This window comes from Mauremys mutica, chromosome 3, assembly GCF_020497125.1.
Source record: "Mauremys mutica isolate MM-2020 ecotype Southern chromosome 3, ASM2049712v1, whole genome shotgun sequence".
Classification (NCBI taxonomy): Eukaryota; Metazoa; Chordata; order Testudines; family Geoemydidae; genus Mauremys; species Mauremys mutica.
In genome coordinates, this window is record NC_059074.1 from 127,506,441 (window position 1) to 127,530,950 (window position 24,510).

The following is a 24,510-nucleotide window of genomic DNA, read 5'->3' on the forward strand; positions in this document are numbered from 1 at the left end:
CAAGTTGGTGGAGCAGGGGGCCAGATACTTTCCATATCAGCATCTCCTGCTGGCACTATGGATTTCTGATCACAGACCCAGTGGGGACACATGGCTGCTTGTTGCTAACTCTTGCTGGGCCCCCCTCTGCAATGGCTACTACAGTGTTGCAGGGGACTCTGCCAATGGCAGCATAGCTCAACACTGCCAGGAGGGGCAGTAGGGGTGGGAAAGAAGGCAAAGCCGCAATAGGTGTGTGAGGAGGCCCCTTCTCCATGGATCCCAGGAAACTGCAGCACTGGGGGGTGGGAAGGGAACGGGACATTTCTCATGCCTATCTTTGGGGAGAATGGTTTGAGACAAGATCTGGAAGGTGATCTTCAGGGTTTCCTTGGACATCCCCTGTCAGTGGATAGGGATGTTTTTGGTCCTTTGATGATTTTCAGCTTACTGTTTCCTATATTCAGTTGCATCCTATTACTCCTAGTGGTACCCTGTTTAAGAAAATGTATGCCTATTCCTTTGTCCCAGCACAAACATTCTGTGTGTAAATATTGTGTTCTGATCACTGGATTTTTAAAAAAAATATATTTTAAAGTAACATTTTCAATATTTTAGAAATCATTTAAACAGACTTAGAATATCTTGATTTGGGCAAAACTTAGAAATCAAGAGTGTCAATCTTCTAGAATCATAATAGTTGGGAAATAGAGGCAGCATAAACAAATTATCCCACCTGTGAGTACATGAGTTAATGGGGTGTGTGTGTGAATCCAGCCATATTCTAAAGGATGGGTCAGGAGTCATGAAAAGATTGAGTGAGCTAGTACGAAGACAATGTGGCCTACTGTTTCTCTGTTTACTTTCACTCTGATTTCTGGCAACTGAGAAGAGACACTGTCAATGACTACAACCTGGCAAAGAAAATAAATTATGAAGAACAATATCACAAGAATGAAAGGGCACAGAATTACCAGTGATTTGGAGATTATGATTCAGTGTTCACATGACACTTCCCTTTGCGTAGGGAACTAGCAAATAATGATATATGCAAACTAGAATACTTTCCTGTCTGAAAACTGTTTTGGCTTGAGTTCCAATATCAGTGCATGATGGATTGTTTTATCCACAGTAGTCCAAAACCCATACATCCATAGAAGCTATGCGGCTGCCATGATTTCATTATCCCTAAGTATTCTACTGTAGTGACAATAATCCAAAACCAAAGTAAGAGTGCCACTGATCTAAAAATATATAAGCAAAAGCTATATATTTGCTGAAGAAATAAAAAGGTCAGAATCTCCCCACTTAGTGGTTGCTTATGCATACAAAGGACATCACTCTACTGATAAAAATTGGCCTCTTTCTTCACCACATCTATACCAGCGCTGCATTGCAACACTGTACTTAAGGTTCTGTCATGCTTTCCATCCTAATCCACAGTTTAATTTTCAGGCAGCATATCATGGCAGGCTGAAGTTTTGCTGGCATGCCAACAGTTTGGATACAGTTTGGGGTTTTTTCCAGAAAAAATGGTGTAAATCACATAAACAAATTCTTTAAGTCACACAATGACGCAAAATAATAAAATAGATAATACCTGGAAGGAGTTCTGATCATAGAAAAACTGAATTAGACTTTCTGGCAACAAAAACTTACACTGCACAGTCAATTTGTCCAGACATTGTGCTGGCTGGTATTTTTAAATAGCAGTACTCAAAAAGGCTATTTTCACCTACTGTGTACACACAAGGCCCAGTTTTCAAATGTGGGTGACTTAATGGAATTTGGGAAGTTCTGATAAGAACATCGACACATCTAACAAACGTTTAGTGTGGATATAGGTGTTCATCACATTGTGGAACTCAGGCTCCCCCTATATTTTATAACTTGTTCACTTTCAACAATATGGGTTCAATACCAGCAAACATTTCACAGCATGGGCCTGATTTTCAGATCCTGCGGCTCCCATTGACTTCACTTCAAGTGGGCACTCAGAACTTCTAAAAATCATATCCTACAAGCATAGGACAGGAGGAAGTGAAAGATCTTTCTGAAAGGATAATACATTGAGTCTAATCCTTCTCTCACTGAAGCCAATAGGAGTTTTGCTATTGATTTCAGTGGAGGCAGGACCAGATCCTAAAACTGTGCTGGTCTAAAGAACAGAACCTACTGTAACTGCAAGGACTATTAATACACTGTGAACCCAAACTTGGGACAAAATCAATAAAAGATAGTTGGGGTCTCCGTTGCTTTAATAGTTCTATAGCATCTTACCATATTTCTGTATATATTCCCCCCTTCAGACTGCTTATCTAACCCACCAGAAACAAAAAGGAATCAATTCTGCCTTAAACAGAGCAATAACAAGCAGAAATAGGAGAAGAAACATGAGATTAAGTGGCACTTTTGAACCTTTTAAAATGTCCCATGTTTTCCTCCGTTGCTTGTGCCACTTTTCTTTTCCTCATTGCAATGTCTCCCCCATAGAGACTGGGAACACTGCTAATCATAGGTCAGATCCTTGCACACCCAAAACACCCCCTGAACTCAGTGAGGGTTGCCAATGAAGCTTTTGAGGGAAGAGGGACTGCAGGAAACTGGATCTGGATTGGTGAATAGTTAATTTTTGTTCCTTTCTTGAATTAGGATTGAAAAAGCAAATGTCACTAGGTTTGTTTGGGGTACAGCTGGGGTAGGCAACCTATGGCACATGTGCCGAAGGCAGCACACAAGCTGATTTTCAGTGGCACTCACACTGCCTGGGTCCTGGCCACTGGTCCGGGGGGGCTCTGCATTTTAATCTAATTTTAAATGAAGGCTCTTAAGTATTTTAAAAATCTTATTTACTTTACACACAACAACAGTTTACTTATATATTATAGACTTATAGAAAGACACTGTCTAAAAACGTTAAAATGTATTGCTGGCACACAACCTTAAATCAGCGTGAATAAACGAAGACTCAGCACACCACTTCTGAAAGGTTGCTGACCCCTGGGGTACAGCTCCATGCATCTGGTCGATAGGGATAAGGAAGCCAGAGCCCTGGCCATTTTTACACATTTGCTGAACAGCAACATGGGAAGAAATGGATTTGCTGGCGTACATACTAGCCATACATCCATCAGTATAGCATAATACAGCTCACTTAACTAAATGCCTGTTAAAGCAATAAACATTTTTTAAAATAACACACCAAAGCATAACATATCAATCAAAGCAGAGCCCTATTTAACAATCAATTTACTGTGCCGGACTCAACAAGCTGATACTGTAGTTTAGTACATTTTCAATGCCAGAGGAATGCAACAAGCCTCTCTGGAATCCCTGAACTGCAGGCACTGATGAAGTGAAGCAAAATAAGGTCCCAATTGATTGGCAACTTGGAGCTGACCTTGGGCACAGACCCAAGGCTGCTCTGCAAAACCATCTTGACTAAATGAAATCTCATACTGTAGCTGGTTTCTCAACCATCACTGACACAGCTCGCTTGGAAAGAGGGCTGATGGGTAAGTCACACCTGAAGTTACATGTAATGTAATGAGGGAAAGAGGGTCTGTGCTCAGAGGTTTAAACGGGCCCCTTTCAGCAAGGCCACATTTCAGCAAACACTAGAAAGACCAGCCATTGACAACTTATGGAGACCCCTGGAAACATTCTGTTAAAAGATGATTCTTCAGGAATAACTGTATTTTCTGTTTTTCTTCTCGAGATCTTAGTATGGAAACTGATTTAACACATTGCAATTTAGACTAGAAAAGCCGCATTGTGCTGCAAAAGCAATCTTTTTCACTTCAGGGGCTTCTTTGCAAGAACAATGACTGACAGGGGTGTGCTATCTCCTCAGGAATAAACAAAAGAGAAAAGCACAATGAGAACCAAGGATACTCACTGATTTGAGGGATGGGAGATAATCTACAGCATTCAGATACAAAATGGCAACCATAGGCCTGTAGCTGCTCCTCTCTCCTGCATTTAAAGGATCAGCTCTAAACCAAGCATGCTGGGAAAAGCTCTTATCAGATGGTGAAACCCCCACACTCCCTGAGAGTTGAATGGTGACTAGGCACTTAGGGAGTAGCTCCTAGGGAAAGCATTGGATTCCTACCTTTCTAAGGGCTGGTGACATCCCACGTTAGAAAACTAGAGCCTGGTGTGTTTGAAATATTTGTGCCCTTCTGTTGTTTTCTAACAATATGTTTCTAAAATAAAATCTAGATTTGTTGAGGCATCAGCTGTTTCCTGTGTTTAGAATGTATCCCACAGGAGCACATGATCACATTAATATTAGAAATGGGGCTAAACTGTGAGGTTCAGATCCAAATTTCCCCCAAGTTCATAGTTTAGGTTGCAGGTTTCAATTCAGGAGCCCTGGCCTGTGAAATCCACAGGACTGTTTAGATTTTTATTTCTGGTTTGCAGCGCACTCTAGTTAGTATAACAATACATGAGTAAGTGCTACCCTGTCTAGCTAATGCCAAAGCCAGGTCATATTGCTGTAATAGGATTTATGTTTCTTAAGAATTCAGCTGCTGCTTATTGCCCTTTATAAAATCATAATCATGTGCTTGCTGCATCATCATTAGTTGCTATGTAGATTATGATGATGCCGTAAACAGTGAATTATGACTTCATTTGTGGTCCTGTATGAGCGGCAGGAACAAATGATTGTCCAGGCAACACATGTTCAATTGCAAATCTATCTAATAACAGGAAATTAGAGGTCAGAACCTCAGCTGATGTAAATCGGCCTAGCTCCACTGATTACTCAATGGTCTATTTTATTAGTCACATGAGTGGTGATGGGAGTTAATGGAACTATGCTGATTTACATCAGATGAGAATGTGTTCTAACAAGAAGAGACATACAAAAATTATTGGTCTAGGTTTTTCACTAATGCACCTGTAAATCCACATAAACTCCATTGACTTTATATTGGTGTGTGATCACAGTAGAATTTAGCATTTTACAGGTAAGTGGAATAGTTTTTACATAGAGTGTCTTTCCTATGAGCTGATTTTTTTATGTTCCACCAGAGAAGCATCTTTCTAAACAGGACCTCCTTAGAGAAGCTGTCTTATAGGTGTGGACAGAGAATAGCATTTTATTATCTACAGTAGTTAGCTCTGAGTTTTCCACCATCGTATTCATGAAGGATTAGCAGCTGTAGAAGGGTTGTTCAAGATCAGCTGTTCTATGGAAGATATGTTAAATCCAGCAATTACTTGGAGCCTGCATTTTGGAGGTTAACTGTGATAATACTGCCCTAAATCATACAGTAATGAAAATAAACAGTGGTAAAAGCAAGACAAACCAACTGTGACCCTAATTCCTGGCCCTTCAGAGTGAATTCTGAATTTAGGGTGTCCATATTGTAGACAATACATTATAAGACTATTATGGAATGCTCCCTTTCTGGCTGAGACCCATGGGAATTAGGTACCTAAATACCTTAGTGGTTGTGAGCCTGAGATGCTACCCTATGTAAAGAAACAATCTGGAGGTTGTTTGTTGTGTAGATGTGTTTTAGAACTTCATCACTTATGAGGTGAGTGATAAAATGGAGGGCTTGCCTACACTAGGAAAAGAAGTGGGTTTTAAGCATGTTAGCTAAAACAGTTACGTGGTCATTATTGCCCTAGAGTAGACCGTGACCAGCTCACATTTTAAAATACCACTGTCTTCATATACACTGAAGGCTAAGTGGTGTTTAAAAACCTATTAACAAATGCATGTTAATATATATTAAAACACCACTCATTTTTCAGTCTAGACAAGCCTAGAGAGAACAGAACATGGCTAGCTTGGAGATTCCCATGTATGCTTATCAAGCCTGTTGTGACTACCTCAATCCACTGCAGTCTTCAACGGCACAGAGCCCTGATTTCTATCAGTTTAGAACACACTATCCAGAGTACAAATACAGATCTCCTGTGCATGGAGTGGAGAAGTCAGAATATTCCATTCAACATCCTACAGTAAACAGATGCAGGATAAAGAAATCACCTTCAAAACTTTACTACAGAGTGGTAAGCTTTTCTAAGGAGAACAGTAGACTTATTTCTCTCTCTGTCGTGCTTGGTTCTCATGTTTTCCACCTGCAGACAAATTGCCAGCCTTTTGGTTAGGCATAATTTAATTTTATTTTACCCCTTAAAGGACAAACTCAGTTCCATATAATTGTGCACTTCCAGCTCTCTGTTTTCCCCAAAGGACAGGCTCCATCCTGCTGCTATTAAAGATAATGGGAATTTTGATGTCAGAGAGAGTAGAAACTGGTTCTGTCTAAGGCCTTGCCTACATGAAAGGCTTACTGTGAGGTGTGCCACTATAAGCCCTAATGGGTTCGTGCATAGCCTGTTGACTTTAAGGGTTTAGGCTAGTGTAATTAAATCACATTAGTTAAATTGGTGCACATTTTCTTAGGGTAGATAAGGCTTGAGAAAAAGACATTATTCTCCCCTGCCTAGCTCAAATTAGAATCAGACAACAGCAGCTCCTAAACCCAAAGGTACTCATGCTTCCTAAAATAATCTCACATAACAGAGTAGAATTTTTCCAGTTACAATTCAAAACATGATGAGCCAGATCCCATGGCTAATCTTTACACTTCAGTTTACACCTCCCTGCTATTTTTCCTGCTCTGACCTACAAGATGCAGAACATCATGCAACTGCTTCCATGCCCAGGGACTATGATATTGGCCTTGACCTCTCTGCCACTTTGCACATGGGACTTTTGACAAGTGGATGCACCTAGCTGTGGACTCATTGGCCATGTACCACTTCTCCTCCACCCCAGGAGGTTCTCTACAACCCCTCCTCCACTTTACCCTAGCGAGAGTTGCTGCATAGCATGTCCTGCAGAGTATAAGGTGTGTGAAATCTCCATGCTTGGTCTCTTTGAAGCCTGCCTTCATTGAGCAGTGGAATTGTAGTAACTCAGCTGCATCTGACTATCTTCTGGGCCCAAGAGGTGAGTTGTGGGCAGGAGGTGTCTTTATAGGAGTGAAACAGGATTCCATCACGAGTATGGAAAATCTAAGCTAAATAGAGGATATGCATGATGAGACACCGGTCACAGTTAATGAGTTTAAGAGAACTTGTCTCTCGATGGACAATTTAATAGCATAGTCAAGTAATAACCTAATGCCTATCCTTGAGTTATTGGAAAATCTTTCTAATGGACTGACATGCTGCTTGTGGTTGAGGAAATAAGCATCCCCACCTTCCAAAGACTAGCTGTGGGACTACTGACAAGCATGGGTTACAAAACCAAACTGAGAAACAAAGCAGAGCAGGAAATGCAGATGTAGAAATTCTCAGTTTAAAATATGGTTTTGTGTATCTGCAGTTCCATAATGCTACAGTTCTAATGTTACTGAATCACAGCAGTAAAAAAAAAAATCACTAGGACTGTGTACACTGGAGGAGAGCAATTTACAACTAGCATTAAGAACTTTTAACACAAGAGATAGTGAAGGAGTTCTATTGGAATACTATGTGCTGGGGATACAAGATGGCAAATAATGGTATTTTGTCATTGCTCAGCTTTAAAAAATGCTTAAATGCAATTGTGACAAGGTCCTCTGCCCACTCCTCTTCCTGGGGCCCACTGGCTGCCCCAATAAAGCTCAGAGAGGCTTATAGTTGTGCAGCACCTGTGGCTTTATTTACACCATGTTCTCCCACCACCAGTGATATACTATATATAGAGCTTGCAGGCCTGACAATCTCCTCTCCTGCACAGAGTCTGCCCTCAGCCTGGAGACTGACCTTCCCCTAGCCATCCCCCTTCTTCTGGCTGCCAGCCAGCCTTTAGAGCCCTCAGGCCTGCAGGTGCGGCCAGTTCTAAAGGCCAGGCACCAGACTTCTCCCCAGCCCCAATCTATTTCCCCTGATTGGGGCTGGCTGAGCAGGGGCTAATTAGGTGCCTTTGCACCAGCACCCTGCTACAGCAATTTTAAGCTAAAATATCCCACTCTGACAGTTGATCTTTAATGTATTAATTGAGGTACACTAGGAGACTTAAGAGTTCTCCAGATTTAGGACCATCTTCATCATTACTCCTTTGTAGCAAATGCATACTGTAGAATATTCATATACTTGGCAATGTTAAGTTGTAAAATACAACGTACTGGAAAGGATGAGACACTATTTCCTTGAAGATTCAGATACAAAGGTTTTATTAAAAAAAAGTTCATATTTTAAAATGGTTTTCTCATGTTGCTTTTTTTAAATTTACAATCACCCTCATTTTAAGGCATCAGATCTGTTAACCTACAGCACAAATGAGAATGAATATTTTTAGCCTAACACCTATTGCTGGAACTAGGCTACTGCTCACTTCCATGCTAACATTAGCAGGACACAGGCTCTGTTAAAATCCCACCCTGCCTCGTTGTCTTTATAAGGAGAGATTAACCATAGTCACCAATCCAAAAGGATTAAACTCCTTCTCTTACTGGTCAAAAATAACTGCACTTCAATTTGACCAGTCAGAAACAACAAGTGGCCACTTAGTCACCTACATTTTTAAGAGGGGTGTTAGATTCAAAGCTGAAATTCATATTGCCCACTTCAGACCCTTAATGAATAACATTCTAATACTCACCAAAGAACCAGACTAACACGGTACCTCTCTGATACTTGACATTCTAATACTCAGTTGCCCACTTCTAGTGACCACCGCCAATTATGCATTGCCCCTTCTGCTTAACAATCTGTCCCAACTTGTACTTAGCTCAGATGCCCTGATCTGAAGAAGAGCTCTGTGTAGCTCAAAAGCTTGTTCCTTCCACCAACAGAAGTAGGTCCAATATAAGATACTACCCTAACTATCTTTTCAGGTACAGAAAACCCCAGTGGTTGGCCATATGTGCTGCTGTTATAGAAAGCTCTAAATAACAAGGACGTGCAGGGTATCAATAGTTTCCTATATCACTCGTGGCCATGTTGTTGCATGAGAAAACACACAATTTACAAATAACTGAGCAATACAGAATAAGATAAAATACATATATTTGTACATTTTCCATCAATCCCCGTGGACTATATAATATAGTATTATCTATATAATCAGTCTCTTTTCATTATCCTTTCCTAGACGTAACAAGCAGTTCCTTTTACAGGGAGAGTCCTTGCCACATGGTAAAGTTTGCATGTCTCAGGATTACTACGGGTTAAGAAAAATGAAAAAAATCTATTGGTTATCAAAGAGAATTCCTTTCGCACCCATCCTACCATGTCTTTTTACCCTCCATATTGGCAGTGACTGTATTTTTCACATACGTTGCTATGCAACCAGTCAGTACATGGATCATAATATTTAAAGCAAGAGTTTAAGTTATGCATCATCTGTGCTCAACAAATGATAACTAGTAATAAGTTATAAACAGTTCTTATCAAACCAGCTAGTGATTCCCATGCCTCACAGGAGTCAAAGAAATGTCAAAGTACTGTATTGCAGAGATTATTGTGAAGAAGTCAGAAAAATACAGTGACACATTATCTCGCAGAGCAAATTCGTGTCTTCTCAATCCCTTGCAAACTGAAATGAAGCAACAGAAAACTGTTGAACCTCTACAAATGTGGCTACTATATATTCTGAAAACATGAGCTTTTCTTGTGAAGAAACTGCCACAGAATAATCCTTATTTAAAATTATGATTTTTCACAAAATGTTAGTTGAGGCTTGTCTGTCAGTGAATCACATGATTTTATAATAACTGTTTTGGTTTCAAATCATCTTAAAGTTAGCGATAGATGATCCAACTGCCTCCAGTTACTGCCAGTAATCCGTTTAAGCCGCATTCTGGTCCCCCTGGTTGTGTCTAGTATCGCCTTCCTCCATAAGGTGAGCCAGTGAAAACAACAGCACTATTTGTAGAGTAAGGTACCACTCGAGATAAGATATACAATCTAGCACTTTGCACATAAATATGGTACCAGCTTCTGTGGTACTCTCTCACCCATTAAGACAGGCAAATGGGCAGAAATCTTAAATTAAGGCCTGATCTTATAGCCCTTCCTCAAATATTTCTATTGGGTTCATGTGAGTAAGGGACGCAGGGTTGAACCATCCTGCACTGCTACAGTAACAGCTACAGTGTGTTCTGTCTAATGTCTGTGCATTCCTTTTACCCTTTTTTTTCAACAGACCATAAGTAAACATACTAATATGCCTCCTATAAGCTATCTTTTCTGGCCGTTGTTTGTCTTTTTGTCTTCCCTACTCTTAAATCCTTTAGCTTGCTAGCTTGGTGGAAACTGTTTAAGTGTACAACACAAATTCTCCACTGAGGTTTGGCTACCCAACAAGTTATTCAAGTGGCTTTGTCTCATGGGGTTTCTCTTCATCCTCTGCTTTTCCAGGTTACTCCAATATCCTTGAACCTATAATTTATCATAATCTCATCTAAATGCTTTGAAATAATAAAGAGTTGAAATTGAACTTTTTGGCTGAATGCCCTCCAAAATGTAACTTCATCAGTGAACACTCAATATTCCAAGAGGGTGGGTTCTGTTATTCGGAGTTTAAACAGCCTAGGAGATTTTCAGTCTAGTTCAGTGTTGTGAAATTGATGTCTGCCTGCTGTAATCGGGCATATTGGCCTTACCCCTCTCAACTGGTTGGTTGTCTTGGTCTGCCTGGACTCCCGTTAAGATACAACTTTCCAAAGACATCAACGTAATTTGCTCTCAACGCATTTACTTTGGCAATATTCCAGGGATGGATTGTGGTGATGATGTTGGGGAAACATTGTTTTCCTGGTTTATTTCTAAATTTTCAGAACATGACAAAAGACAGGGAAGCACAAGAAAAAAAATCAAGTGACAAGTCTAGAAGATTTCACATTTCACGTTCCAAATGAATTCAAAGACTCATAATAACAAAAAAGGTTTGGCAAAATTGTGCTAGAAAGACTTTAAAGGATCAGCTTTCTCCACTACCTTGAAACCAAGGCACAGAAAGTACATTAAAACATGAGCTGGAGCATGAAGAACCTGGGGAATTGGTGATGGGATAAGAAGTTACTGGTTCAAATCCAGAGCAGGTTGGAAATGACCAAAATTTGGTGTAATCTAATGGCTATTCAGTGGCCATTGCAAAATGAGTTTGGTAGTCTCAGTCCAGTTACTGTGGCCAGGATGTCCACACTGGTCTTGACTCTATTTTTTCCCTTTGTAAGCACTCTCCACAGAGAGATCAATGATTGAGGGCCTGAACCAAATCATATTATTTAATTTATTTGTACAATGGCAGCACCTAGAGACCCCAGCTGAGATGAGGGTCCTGGTGCACTAGTTACTAAACAACCACACAGTAAGAGGTAGAGCCTTCTCCATAGGGCTAAAACACTCTCTTTAGAAAATAGAGGGGAAAAGCTGGAAAAGGATGGTCTAGTTGTTAGTGTGGGACTTGGATTCAGTTCCTTGCTCTGCGTAAGTTACCTGTGTGACCATGGGAAAATCACAGTTTCTCTGGCCCAGATCCACAGGTACTTAGGTACCCAAGTCCCAGTTTTAGGCTCCATTGCAATCTATAAAACTCCCACTTGGGTGCCTAAGCTCACTAGGCCGCTAAGTATTTGCAGTAAAAGTTTCCTTTGTGTCTAAGCTTCTGTCATTGGGCACACACACAACTACCTCCCTCTAAGCACCCAGACACCTATCTTCCATCTAAGCCTCAGAGCAATCCACAAAGTGGGGGAAGATATGTGGTCCTCCACCAAACTTGCACACAAGGTCTGGACCTTGAGTGTCCCACCTCAGTGCCCAAACTATCAAGCTTCTGAGTCTTTCTTGCCCTCTCCCTGGTTCAATGACTCTTTCATTGTTTATCCACTGTGCTAAAATCCTTTCTTTCCCCACATGTAGAGGGGGAAATTACACCCAGGTTTCCATGTCCCAGGTGACAACTCTCACTACTGGATTAAAAGATATAGCCTGGGCATCACTTCCTCCTCTGGCTCGCTTGTGTAGAGCAAGGCAGGTATCTAGCTCATTCTCCCAAGAAATGAGTTAGGTGCCCAAGCCACCAGACTCCAGAAGAGGGATTCCTGGTTGTAGGTCACTGCAGCCCAATCATCAGTGCCTATTTCCATCAGGGGAGTGGGGCTTAGTAAACACCCTTCTCATCAGCATCTCCCATTGGCTAGCTTAGGCAGTTCCTATCTAGTGTTCTGGCTTTTGTGGATCACATTCTTAGGCACATATCTCCCCATCCATTGTATAGGTAGCCTAGGTGCCTAACTGTGGCTTTGTGGCTTGCAGTGTTGTTCCTGGGACTTTCTAGGCTCCTAAAAGTTAGATATTGCTCAGCATTGTAATGTCTAAGTCCCTTTGTGGATCTGGGTCTCTACATCTCAGTTCCTAATCTGTAAAATGGGGACATAGCATTTTCCTATAGCAGGGGGGCTGTGAAGCTTGAGATGTACTCAGATGTTACAGTGGTGGGGGGCATGTGAGATTTCTAGATAGAGAAAAGAAGTATTATCATCCAAATTTTACAGATGGAGGGACTGCGGGACAGAGATTAATTGTTGTGGCTTTGCCAAGGCCACACAGGAAGTCTGTGGCAGAGCAGGGGCTTGAATCCAAATTGCCTGATTTCCCCTTCAAAAGCCCCAGTCCATTCTTTTTCTCCTGGGAAGCCTTGTCATTGACTTCAAGGGATCAAGTGCTGGATGAGGATGGAGACCAAACTACCCTCTCACCTGTATTTTTGTCAGGGTGGAGGAAGTTTGCATTACCACTGCTTTTGGTGTGAGTCAATAGAGTAAGATAAAGTCTCCACAGCTCCCACTTTATTTATCTAGGTATTTATGTGACTCTCTCTGTCATCACAGTATCTGAGCATCCCTCAAGAGAAAAAACACACACACAAATGACTACAAGGGGGAAAAAACATAGCTAAAACGCAGACATATGCCATAGGTTTTTCTCTGTCAGCTGACTCATCTGCTCCTGAAGCTAATTACTATTTAAAAGGAAAAAGCAAACCAAAAGAGTGTTGTGAGTAGGAAAAGAATGCTTTTATTGTGTGTTCCTGTGCTGCTCAAATGTGAAAATTACAGTCAAATTCCAACCATATGAATATTAGGGTTTGGTTTTTTAAATGGAAGCTGTGAGGTTGTCTCTCCATTTACAGAAAATTATAATTATCACGTCTTACCATAAGACATCTGCATTTCTTCACTTTGTATTTCCTAGCACTTAAACAGACCACAGTTTAAGCATGACAATTAAGTGGATTTATGACTGTTTTTTCTTTTTCTTCACTAAAATAAAGGTGAGCTATATATAGCCAACACTTTCCTCCAGAAAAGAGAGGTATGCAAGTCTGGAGGCTTGTGTACTTTGGATGCACAAATTCTGCTCTTATTTCTCTTCCTTGCCCAAAGCTTTCCCCTCTCATTAGCCTGCATACATAACCTAAAGCTTTAAACTTTCCTGTATCAGACATTAATAGTAATAAAGCATCATTGCACATTTTGTAAAACCAAGGCAGCACTTCAGCTGGTTGATGACATTTTCTAAGGTCCATTTCTCTGTGACTTGTAATGCCCAGGAGGGTGATTATCTGCTGGTAACTACATGCCTTTCATATCTTATTGCTTATTCAGAAAAGAGTTAAATGATAGAGAAAATTGTTTGAGGACTTAGTGGTTTCACCTCCCCCACAGCATCAGCCCTTCTGATGCTTGGAAAATAAAATGTTTTTGGGCTCATTTCTGTCTGAAAGTGAAAGTGGCATAAAAACTAGTTAGGGTTAGGGAAATGTGTTTCAGTGCAACCAGATCCTGCTTTTCTCAGTTCCAGGAACTTATATGTAAGCTTATATGCAGTGGGTAGGAGACTAAAATGCAAACTGATGATCATTTAGCATGTTCAAAGTGACTGGGGAATTAAATTAGAGAGAGAAAAAATATTTCTCTCTAACCTGTTGTAACTCATAGCTAGAACAACCTGACAGAGAGACTTCAATCATAGCCTATATTTTCTCTCCTCTACCTCCATTATGGGAGGAAGCTGGATGACCCAGAAGCAGGGACCAGACGTCCTTCTTTGTCGTCTCTGTCCCAATGTGCCTGCAGAAGCCACTCCAGTCCAAATCGGGGTGGCAGGGAGGGTAAGTCTCTGCAGAGCGGGAAAGGGTATGCTGGGGTTGGGAGAAGTCACAACCCATAACATGCCTCTTTCCAACCCTGGCAGATATATATCCTGGAGTTTATGCTGCATCAAATAGCCTGACATTTTACTCTGGGTGAAATTAATCTCTGTGCAGTAGGGCCAGAAAAAGACCGCTGCACGCACCACTTAAGACTCACATAACCCTTCTGAGGACTTACGGTGGATGTTGCTGGCACATGAGTCTGTGCTGGCCGCTCTGCACAGAGATTAAAGGATTTTGCACAAGGCGGCCAGTAGCATCAAGGCTCCCATGCTGGATGGAGGCAGGTCCAGCCATTATCACTCAGGTACACCACTAGTTTGTTATTGTAGAATGAAGCTCTTGTTTTATATAAGTATCCAGACTGAAGCTGAACCTTTCAAAGTGTTGCGGATCACCCATGGCTACTATAAGTAACTAATAGATCACAGTAATTCCTCATTTCTGTTTTGAAGGGGGTTTCCATTTTTCAATATCAGTATTTTTGCCTGTAAAGGCTCTGAGCAACCTCCTTTCTCTCCAGAGTGATTGTTTAATGTTCAGAGTTTCCCTAATTAAAATAATAAATTAAATATGCACTGCAGAGATGTTTTAATGACTAGTATTTCACATTAACTGCTGAACCATCAAAAACCAGGGAACACCAAATTATCTATTATTTAGCATACAATTAAACATTTTTGGAGTGCACCTGCATATATTCTCTGGAGTAGGTGATCAGGAAGTGCTTTTCATGCCATTGATGACCATTGACTATTGGAGTGAACTTCCCAAAGTCTTATGCCATTTTGTTTTTGTTTCTAGTTTTTGAGAGTGGACCAAGACAAAGACCGAGAATGCAGCCTGGACTGTGCAGGATCCCCTCAGAAGTCACTTTGTGCTTCTGATGGAAGGACTTTCCTGTCCCGTTGTGAATTTCAACGAGCAAAATGCAAAGATCCTCAGTTGGAAATTGCATATAGGGGCAACTGCAAAGGTAAGCACTGCAAAGTCTGGTGTGTTCATAATGTAGAAAATTAAACTAAATCAGGGGTGTTGTACTCTGATAATCAGCAGGAACAGTGGAGTTTTAAGAGAATGGTTTCACCCCACTAGACAAGAATTTACCCAAATATCTCGAAGTATGGTAAGAATGGGAGGTCTAGATCCTATTCTAAACTCTGCCACTGATTTGGGGCCTGATGCAAAGCCTATTGGAGTCAATGGAAGTGTAGCTTGGTTTTCCCATTGAGGGGGTGGGGTGGGAGTTGGTAAAGTGATGAGATGTTCATCTGAAAGACACTCTATTAGGGCAAGTTATTATAATGATATTATCTACAAAGATTCATCAGACAGCACAACAGAAATAACATAAACCCAATTCCTTACAAAGCAATTGATTTTGATTTATTGCATCAGAGGGATACTATAATGTTTGGTCCGGATTCTGCAAGCTGTCCTTTGCAAGTGCAGATGTCCGTTCATGCAGTACAACTTTCAGGATCAGGCCCTCTGTGCCAGTGTTTTACTGGCTGATGAATCTTCGCATTAATTGTGCTACAATGAAAAAGTCACTAAGGACCATTTCCATGAGTAAATATTTGTCTTAAGCAGCCACCCAAAGTTTCCAATACAAAATGGTTAAATCTTTAGTTGAGAACCCTCCTCTGCTAGGCACCAGTATTTTGGTGATCCCCTGGCATCTCAAGCATCCATGTGTTTGGCTGGGCTGAGCATCTTTTTGTTTCACAAAATTGAGTTTTCTTGTTAGATTAATTCAAATATCTTTTTCTTAAAATCCCTAATTTTTAGAGACAAAATTGGTTTCTTCTAGAGTTGGATTTGCAAAAGTGTCTAAATAGCTTAGGAGCATAGATCCCATTGAAAATGAATGGGAACTGCACTCCTAAATCACTTGGGTGCTTTTGGAAATACCACCATAGTCCCTATGTGGTCACCTGTTCAATCATGTGATCATTTCTTCATCTAGGGCCTGCTCCAACTTTCTTTGACTTCAATGGGAGTTGGATTGGATCCCCACTGTTACTTTCTTTGGCCTGATGCTGTAATTTATTGTGCATGGGTGGACTGCCATGCCTGGAAAGATCCCCTTTGAAGTCAGTAGGGCTCTGAGTAGCCTCAGCAGTTTGCCTATGTGCAAGATGTTGTAGGATTGAGGCCTTTGTTTATTTCCCTCCAATTCTTTGCAATTTCCTGAAGCAAGTGTTCTTACACCCTTTGCATATTTATTTAGACATATAAGTGCACCTCTCTTCAAGCCTGATTCTGTGAAGTGATGAGCATCCATAATTCCCTCTGAAGTAAATGAGAATGGAGAGTGATCCAGTCCTTGCTGGACTGGCTCCACAGTTAGGATTTTCCTGTGTGTACCTTAGAAATAGGAACCAAACTGAATCCTGTTTGAGGCTTCCTGCCTACTGCCTTCAGTACTTTCCATTGAGGTGAGCAGGCTCATTCTTCTACTTCTTAATTGCATTCCTTTTGCTAGAAAAAAACATATTTGTTTTGATTCAATTTAACAAACAAACAATCACCCAGGAGGTAAATCCATGGGCTTAAATGACAAGAAAGAAGTCTCTTAAATTTATGCTAGTTTTGAAATCCAATGAAATAGTTTCAGATGGCAGCAAAACCTCATTCTCCTTCCCTAGTTACTTCATTTGTTCTTTTAGTTTTCCTTCTCCCCTAAGTTCATAGACACTGGGCAATGAGATATCCCAACATTTCAATACCATTATTTAGTGATCTAAGCCATGCACATGTTCATTCTTCCAAATCCTAGTCATAGAAATGATGACATGCTTCCTCTCTTAAATGCAGGGCTTGATTTTCTGCTCAGTGCTCTATTTTTTTTTAAATATAAGTATAGCGGTGATCACAAAGATTTACCTTCCCTTACTCTCTAATAACAACAAAAAGATTGAGACCACACAGACTCAACCTCTTGGAGACAATTTTCTACTTCATCTCTCTCTATTAGCTCCAACAAGCCTCTAAAGCACCAAGAGACATTCTGTCTCCTCCTCCCCCTAGACGAAACATCATGCTAGCATTGTATTAGCTGATGGATCTACTTCCTTATATGAACAAAGAAAACATAATGGAGTTACTTGAGCCCAAGTGCCTGTTGTTTCCACTAACAACAGGAAGAATTATTGTAAACACTTTGTGTTAGTGCACTGTACATATTTAAAACACTAGGCACTCTGTGAAGTAAAATGTTATGCATACTTTTTTCTAATTATTTTTCCATGCAATTTACCAAATGCACTGACAATGGCAACTACAGAATTCTTTCCCCCTCTATAAAAATGTGTAGAATTTCCCTATGCAAAGCTTGTGGGGATCAGCTCTAGCAGTGCTTGCAAATTTTTACTGCAATTGGTTGATATATATATAAGTTTGCAGAAGTACTTTATTTCTGTATACATTTTAACCTATAACATTTTAGCACAATTGTAATCCTGGCATCTGACACCCCCCAGCTCTACTCAGGCAGCTTAAATATTACCGTTAGTTGTCACACACAGTTCAAGGTGGTGCTTTTTGTGTCTCACTTCAATGAGCATGAAATTCACTCAACTTTTTATTTTTCTATATAGATGCTATATTGCTTTGGGGCATAAGTGCCACTTGTACACCTGATGAATATCAGTGAGAAAGGGACTACTCCTATTTTCCACTTTTAATTTCATATTTAATTTAATCAAAACACCCTTGGGCTGTTCAGTGACATGCCACTTCACTCCTGCCCATGGCAGCAATCCTCTGAAATAACTCAGGCTGTGAAAACAAGTTTGAGCACAGAAAAAGGGAGGCCAACTGGTCTCACTGCAGTTTCAGTCTTTGCCTCCCATCTTGCTACACTGTCACCTTTGATAACCCTGATCAAACATTCTGCTGAAGGTGCTGAGAAAGACTCCACTTCAGCCAACTGCCTATGAGGAGCGGAGCTTGTTATTGCAGGTGATGGATTAATTAGTTAAAGAGCAGAGGCTTTTAGTAGAGCTGACTGAGAACATTTTCATGAAAATTGAATTCTGTTTATATGTCTGTTTTTGGATCAAAACCTGAGTGTCTCGATTTAGGAAGGCGGGGAGATTCAGGTTCAAATCCATACATGCCTGATTCCGAGCAGAATTTTTCATCCCTGATTACTTTGAATCAGGCAGAGCAGGGACTGTCTCTCTCTCTTACCCCCTCCCCCAATAACTTCCCAATTAAAATTTTTTGGCAAAACTGATACATCTCCATGAAATATTTTGGCTTTGATGCAATTTCATTTTTGTCCAAAATGCTGTGACTAGCTCTGGTTTCAGGTTAGCATATACACTGAGCTCTTGTGGCAGTTTCTGCCATCTAGCCTCGCTGAATAACTTGTAGTCAGCATTTGTTCTTAAGCCTTTTACATGCCTGTTTACACAATCAAAACTGGGATATTTTTACATACACAATAAAGTTTGAATCAAATTCAAATTAATGTCTCCTCACATTCCTTTCTCCAAATACTAGCCCCAGACAGATCTCTCCTCCCACAAAAGCCAAGAATTCACAGTGACTTTCTTCTTTGTCCAATTCTGTTATCAATATTTGCTTGATATATTTATTTTGAGACTGTCAAAAGACTGGAATTACAGAGATACCGTTGTCTTAAAGGGCTTATTGTTTTCTCTCTTGTTTTTGTTAATTATTCAGGTTTCATTTACCAGGAAAAAGTTGACTTTTAAGGGAATTCTTTAACACCAGGGGGGAAATCTATTTTTAAGTTTGGATTTTAAATGCAACAATAAAACCTACTGACAGAACTTTAATCCCCATCTCCTTTCTCCCACTTCTGTCCCCTGTGCCCTCATGCCTGTAACAGGCACTTAAATAGCTGTGTGAATTTTTGTTTATTAAGATAATAAAGTTAAGGGAGGATGAACTGGTCTGAAAACAGGTCCACCGTGAGCCTTACACCCACCTTTGACCAAAATTAGAACATGCCTAATGGCCTTTTTTAATTTTAAGGAAAACAACAACCCTGCAATTCATTTTTCTCTCTCTTATTTTTCATTTTTGTGCACTCTTATGCTTCCCGGCAAGGCTGGAACCAGATGCCAAAGTGTTGGAAACATTGTGAGAAGTCTGATTCTTGTAAGATTTCCAGCCCACTTTTGTAGCTTCAAGAGGTTCAGCTAGTTTGAATAAACTTTAGATGAACAGCCACATTTTTGGATGCTTCTCCAAACCAAACCTAAACTCTGAACTTCCCTCACTAGACACAGACATTTGGTTGTGCAAGAAAATTGGTGCAAGCTGAGAAGCATTATTATTTGTGTTACAGTTGAACCAAGAAGCACTAATCGTGATCAGGTCCTAATGTGTATATATACATAGGAGGAAACAGCCCCTGCCCTGAAGAGTTTACAATCTAACTAGACAAGAGTGGGTGAAAGGAACTATTGTTATCCTTATTTTACAAATGGAAAACTGAAACACAGTGAGATTAAGTGACTAGCTGAAGGTCACACAGGAAGTCTGTCATAGAACCAGAGATTGCACCTGGATTTCACAAGACTGTCCTGGTATACTTTACTTAAGCCTACTGTTATAACCAGTATAACCTGGAACTCTACTCTGAGGCTTGATCCTCTGAGGTGCTGATCCTGTGAGGTTGCTATGCCTCAACTTCTGTTGAAGTCAGTGTGATTTGAGGAGTCTTGGAACCTCGAAGGAGTGCTCAGTGCTTTTACAGGATTGACTCTTGATGCTCTGTAGATAAATATGAACCATATGAGCTAAAATTTCCTGACCCTGATCAAAATGAGTACCCGAGTACACACAAATACATCACTTAAAAATAATTGGAATAGAAAAGTCACATAATTGTTTACAAACAACCCCCAGATCCTGTCATCTGGACCCTTGAGTCATGTAGAGCCCCTTTATAATTAGTGGAGCTTTGCACAGCACAGGAGTCTGCTGTCAGGATGCTGCCAAAGGGTAAAATCTTGTAGTTAATGGGTGTTTTGCTCAATTAAGAACTAAGCCCAGATCATCCCCTATTGTTTGCACTTGTGGAGGGATCAAAAGTGGCCGGCCCATGTGGAAGTGGGGAGTTGCACTGATCTAATTTTTAATCCCCTCATAAACTTCCCAAAGACTTTGTGTTGTCCTTGGAGCTCTATGGCTTCTGAGGAGTGAAAATGTGCCATGGAGGAAGAGGGCAGGGCTATGTGAAACCTTCTCTCCCCTACTAATCCTGAACAGAACTCCTCTGCATTAGACTGCATGAATACTTTCTCCACCCACTGAAGCCCCCCTGAGATTTGCAGGTGGGTTCCCCTGGCATCAGAAATCCACCAGAGCCATGCTGCCCTGGAAGGTGAGGAGGGAGCCTGGGCTAGCATTATTCTATGCTTGCCCACAATGAGACACCTTTCAGCTTCAGGTTCAGTTGGAAGCAGAGGGATCCAGAAAAATCGGATGTTAGACAGTAATGCCTTCCTTCCAATTGGCACTGCTGTGTCTGGTTCTATCCGCTGCACTCCAGCCTTTGGAGGCCAAGCCCCCATTTCTTCCTGCTTTATATTTAAAGGAAGAAATATTGTCTAGTAACTAGAGTATGGGACTGGGGATAAGATTTCTGTATTTTATTCCTGGATTTGCATCTACTCTGAGTATGACATTGAATAACTCAGTGTGTCTGTCTCTTTTACCCAATGGGCACTTAACAGTACCTAACACAGATGTTGTGAGACTTCATTAACGTGTATAAATTGTTTTGAGAGTTTTGGATGACAGAGTATGTATAGTGGGGCTTAACCTGAACTTTTTTGTCCTCACTCAGGCAAAACATCCATTGCCTTAAGGCAGTGTTTCCCAAACTTGGGATGCTGCTTGTGTAGGGAAAGCCCCTGGAGGGCCGGGTCAGTTTGTTTACCTGCCCTGTCTGCAGGTCTGGCTGATCGCGGCTCCCACTGGCCACGGTTCACAGCTCCAGGCCAATGGGAGCTTCTGGAAGCGGCGCAGGCCGAGGGATATGCTGGCTGCCGCTTCCAGCAGCTCCCAATGGCCTGGAGCTGCAAACCATGGCCAGTGGGAGTCACGATCAGCAGCACCTGCGGACGGGGCAGGTAAACAAACCGGCCCTGCCCGCCAGGGGCTTTCCCAAATAAGCAGCGTCCCAAGTTTGGGAAACACTGCCTTAAGTGAATTTTGCCTAAGTGAAAACTTGGTGATTGGTCTTCAGAGTCTGGATATCCAGGCCCAGAACCAGCCAAACACTTAATCACATTTTAAATTGTAAGCATATGAGTAGGCCCTTTGACTTCAATTATTCTGCTCCTATACTGTAAGCTAAGCATGTGCTTTGCTGGATCAGTGCCTTATTCTTGATATTTAATTTGTATTTATTTATTTATCTGACAATGCATAGGGCTGTATTTGTGTTAAAAACTGTGCTGTATAATAAAATCTGTGACAAGATTTTTTTTCTTAAAAAATCATGGCCTTTCCCTTATAGAAAAGTCCTATAGGTTTTTAGAACCATCCTGTAGCATTTAGTAGAATTTTACAGCAGAAATATGATTATCTATTTCCTGATTCAAAAATGTATACAAAGATTGTGCAAATTCTCTATTAGATTATAGAAATGATTCTAAAACCCCTAATAGAGCTATTGGTTTCATCTCTGTTATCTTGTATTGGACTTTTGCATTAGTTTTATTACTCTGGTTAGCTCATTACTGAACATGGCTCCATCCATTAATTTTGAAAATGTGAGTTTATATATTTCTAGTGTCATGGTTTTCAAATGGTTTTAGGTTATTCAATTAATTTGTATTGTAAAATATATATTTGTTTGACTTCTCATAATTTTCTGTGACAAACAATACATGTATATTAATACATAATTTAAACTAAAATTTGAGTGGAGAGAGACAGTTTCTGTTACAAAACCTTCTTTTTCCATTTTTTGGAGATGTCAAACACCTAGCCTTAGTCATAAGTAGATTAGTGGGAATCTTGCTCTGTTGTGAGAGGATCAATAATATTTTTTTTTCAGAGACCAGAAACTGTTAATGTCAATTGAAAATGAACATTTTAGTACTTGACAGACATCTCTTCATCTCACATCTCAGCTTCTTCAAGTATCAAGTCTCCAAACACTGTCAGGCTGCTGTATCTTGTCTCAGAGTGAGCAATATCTAAAACAGAAGTGTCCAGTGAGAAAAAACAGCTTTTTCTTTCTGGTGTAGTGTCAAGAGAATAATGAATAATTGACAGCAGCAGTTCATTTTTCAGTTTTACAGATGTTATAAGGGTGGATTGAAACAAGTAGCATTTTACTTCAGCCTGCATCAGTTTAGTGTTCTTTAACTATTCAAAGTCTCTCTACATAAGTTCTGGAAGGTTCAAGAAATTGGGCATAAGTAGGGCCCTACCAAATTCACCGCCATGAAAAATGCGTCCCGGACCATGAAATCTGGTCTCCCCCCTCTACCCCAAGGAAATTTTGTCTTTTGTGTGCTTTTACTCTATACCAGGGGTCGACAACCTTTGAGAAGTGGTGTGCCAAGTCTTCATTAATTTAAGGTTTTGCGTGCCAGTAAAAGGTCTTGCGTGCCAGACCGGCAGCATGGGCAGCAAATGGAACCCCAGAATGAGCAAGGCCGGCGGCCAGAACCCTGGCTGGTAGGGGCTGGTGGATGGAACCCCAGACCGGCAGCAGGATGAGCCGCTCAGCCCACTGCCAGTCTGGGGTTCCGTCTGCTGGCCCCTGCCAGCCAGGGTCCCAGCCCCCGGCCCTGCTCAGCCTGCTGCCATCCAGGTTCTGTCCATCCAGGCTGGCAGCGGGCTGAGCGGGGCAGGCGGCCGGGACCCCAGCTGGCTCATCCTGCTGCCCATATGGGGTCCTGGTTGCCAGCCCTGCTCATTCTGCTGCCGGCCTGGGCTCCGTCCGCCTGCCCCGCCAGCCGGTCTGGGGTTCTGTAATCCAGGTCGGCAGTGGGCTGAGTGGGGCCGGCAGCCGGGACCCCAGCTGGCAGCAGTGTGCCACTTAAAATCAGCCCATGTGCCACCTTTGGCATGCATGCCACAGGTTGCTGACCCCTGCTCTATACTATACAGATTTCCTGGGGGAGGCCAGCATTTTTCAAATTGGGGGTCCTGACCCAAGAGGGATTTGCAGGGGGTAGAAAGGTTATTTTAGGAGGGTCATGGTATTGCCACCCATACTCCTGCACTGCTGCTGGTGGCAGCTCTGCCTTCAGAGCTGGGCTACCAGCCAGCAGCTGCGGCTCTCCACCTGTCCAGCTCTGAAGGCTGTGCCACCGCCAGCAGCAGCAGTGCAGAAGTAAGGATAGTGGTATTGCAACCACCCCTAAACTCCTTTTTTGGGTCAGGATCCCTACAGTTACAACACTGTGAAATTTCAAATTTAAAAAAAGATATTCTAGCACTAGAAAAGGGCAACTAAAATGATTAGGGGTTTGGAGAGGGTCCCATATGAGGAAAGATTAAAGAGGCTGGGACTCTTCAGCTTGGAAAAGATGAGACTAAGGGGGGATATGACAGAGGTATATAAAATCATGAGTGATGCTGAGAAAGTGGATAAGGAAAAGTTATTTACTTATTCCCATAATACAAGAACTAGGGGTCACCAAATGAAATTAATAGGCAGCAGGTTTAAAACAAATAAAAGGAAGTTCTTCTTCACGCAGCGCACAGTCAACTTGTGGAACTGCTTACCTGAGGAGGTTGTGAAGGCTAGGACTATAACAATGTTTAAAAGGGAACTGGATAAATTCATGGTGGCTAAGTCCATAAATGGCTATTAGCCAGGATGGGTAAAGAATGGTGTCTCTAGCCTCTGTTCGGCAGAGGATGGAGATGGATGGCAGGAGAGAGATCACTTGATCATTGCCTGTTAGGTTCACTCCCTCTGGGGCACCTGGCATTGGCCACTGTCAGTAGACAGCTACTTGGCTAGATGGACCTTTGGTCTGACCCAGTACGGCCGTTCTTATGTTATGTTAAATTTATGATTTTAAAAATCTCATGACCATGAAATTGACCAAAGTGGACTCTGAATTTGGTAGGGCTCTAAGCATGAGGAAGCTGAAGAGAGTATGCGATGTTTGCTTTTGAATTCTGGACACCAATAGAACTTTCAGTTTAGTTGTCAGCGATGGTACACACAAGCTCCTATGGGGCCAGGTCCTGGACTGCTTACTCAGACAGACTCCCATTGGCTTTAATAGGCGTTTTTACTTGAAAAGGAGCTGCAAGATTTGCAGAGTTATGCACCCAAGATAATAATTATATTTGTTTTTCAATAATAGCAAGAAGATTCTTTTTTTTCC

The 24,510-nt window shown here is 41.3% G+C and overlaps 1 protein-coding gene across 1 annotated transcript in view; it reads left to right on the plus strand.

Annotated features, from left to right (window-relative positions):
• The window catches only part of SMOC2 (SPARC related modular calcium binding 2), a 169,464-nt gene that overhangs the window by 40,818 nt on the left and 104,136 nt on the right, over nt 1-24,510 (plus strand). The window contains exon 2 of the mRNA XM_045009508.1: nt 14,966-15,137. Within this exon, the coding sequence (XP_044865443.1) occupies nt 14,966-15,137 (172 nt within the window). The remainder of the gene's footprint in view (nt 1-14,965; nt 15,138-24,510) is intronic.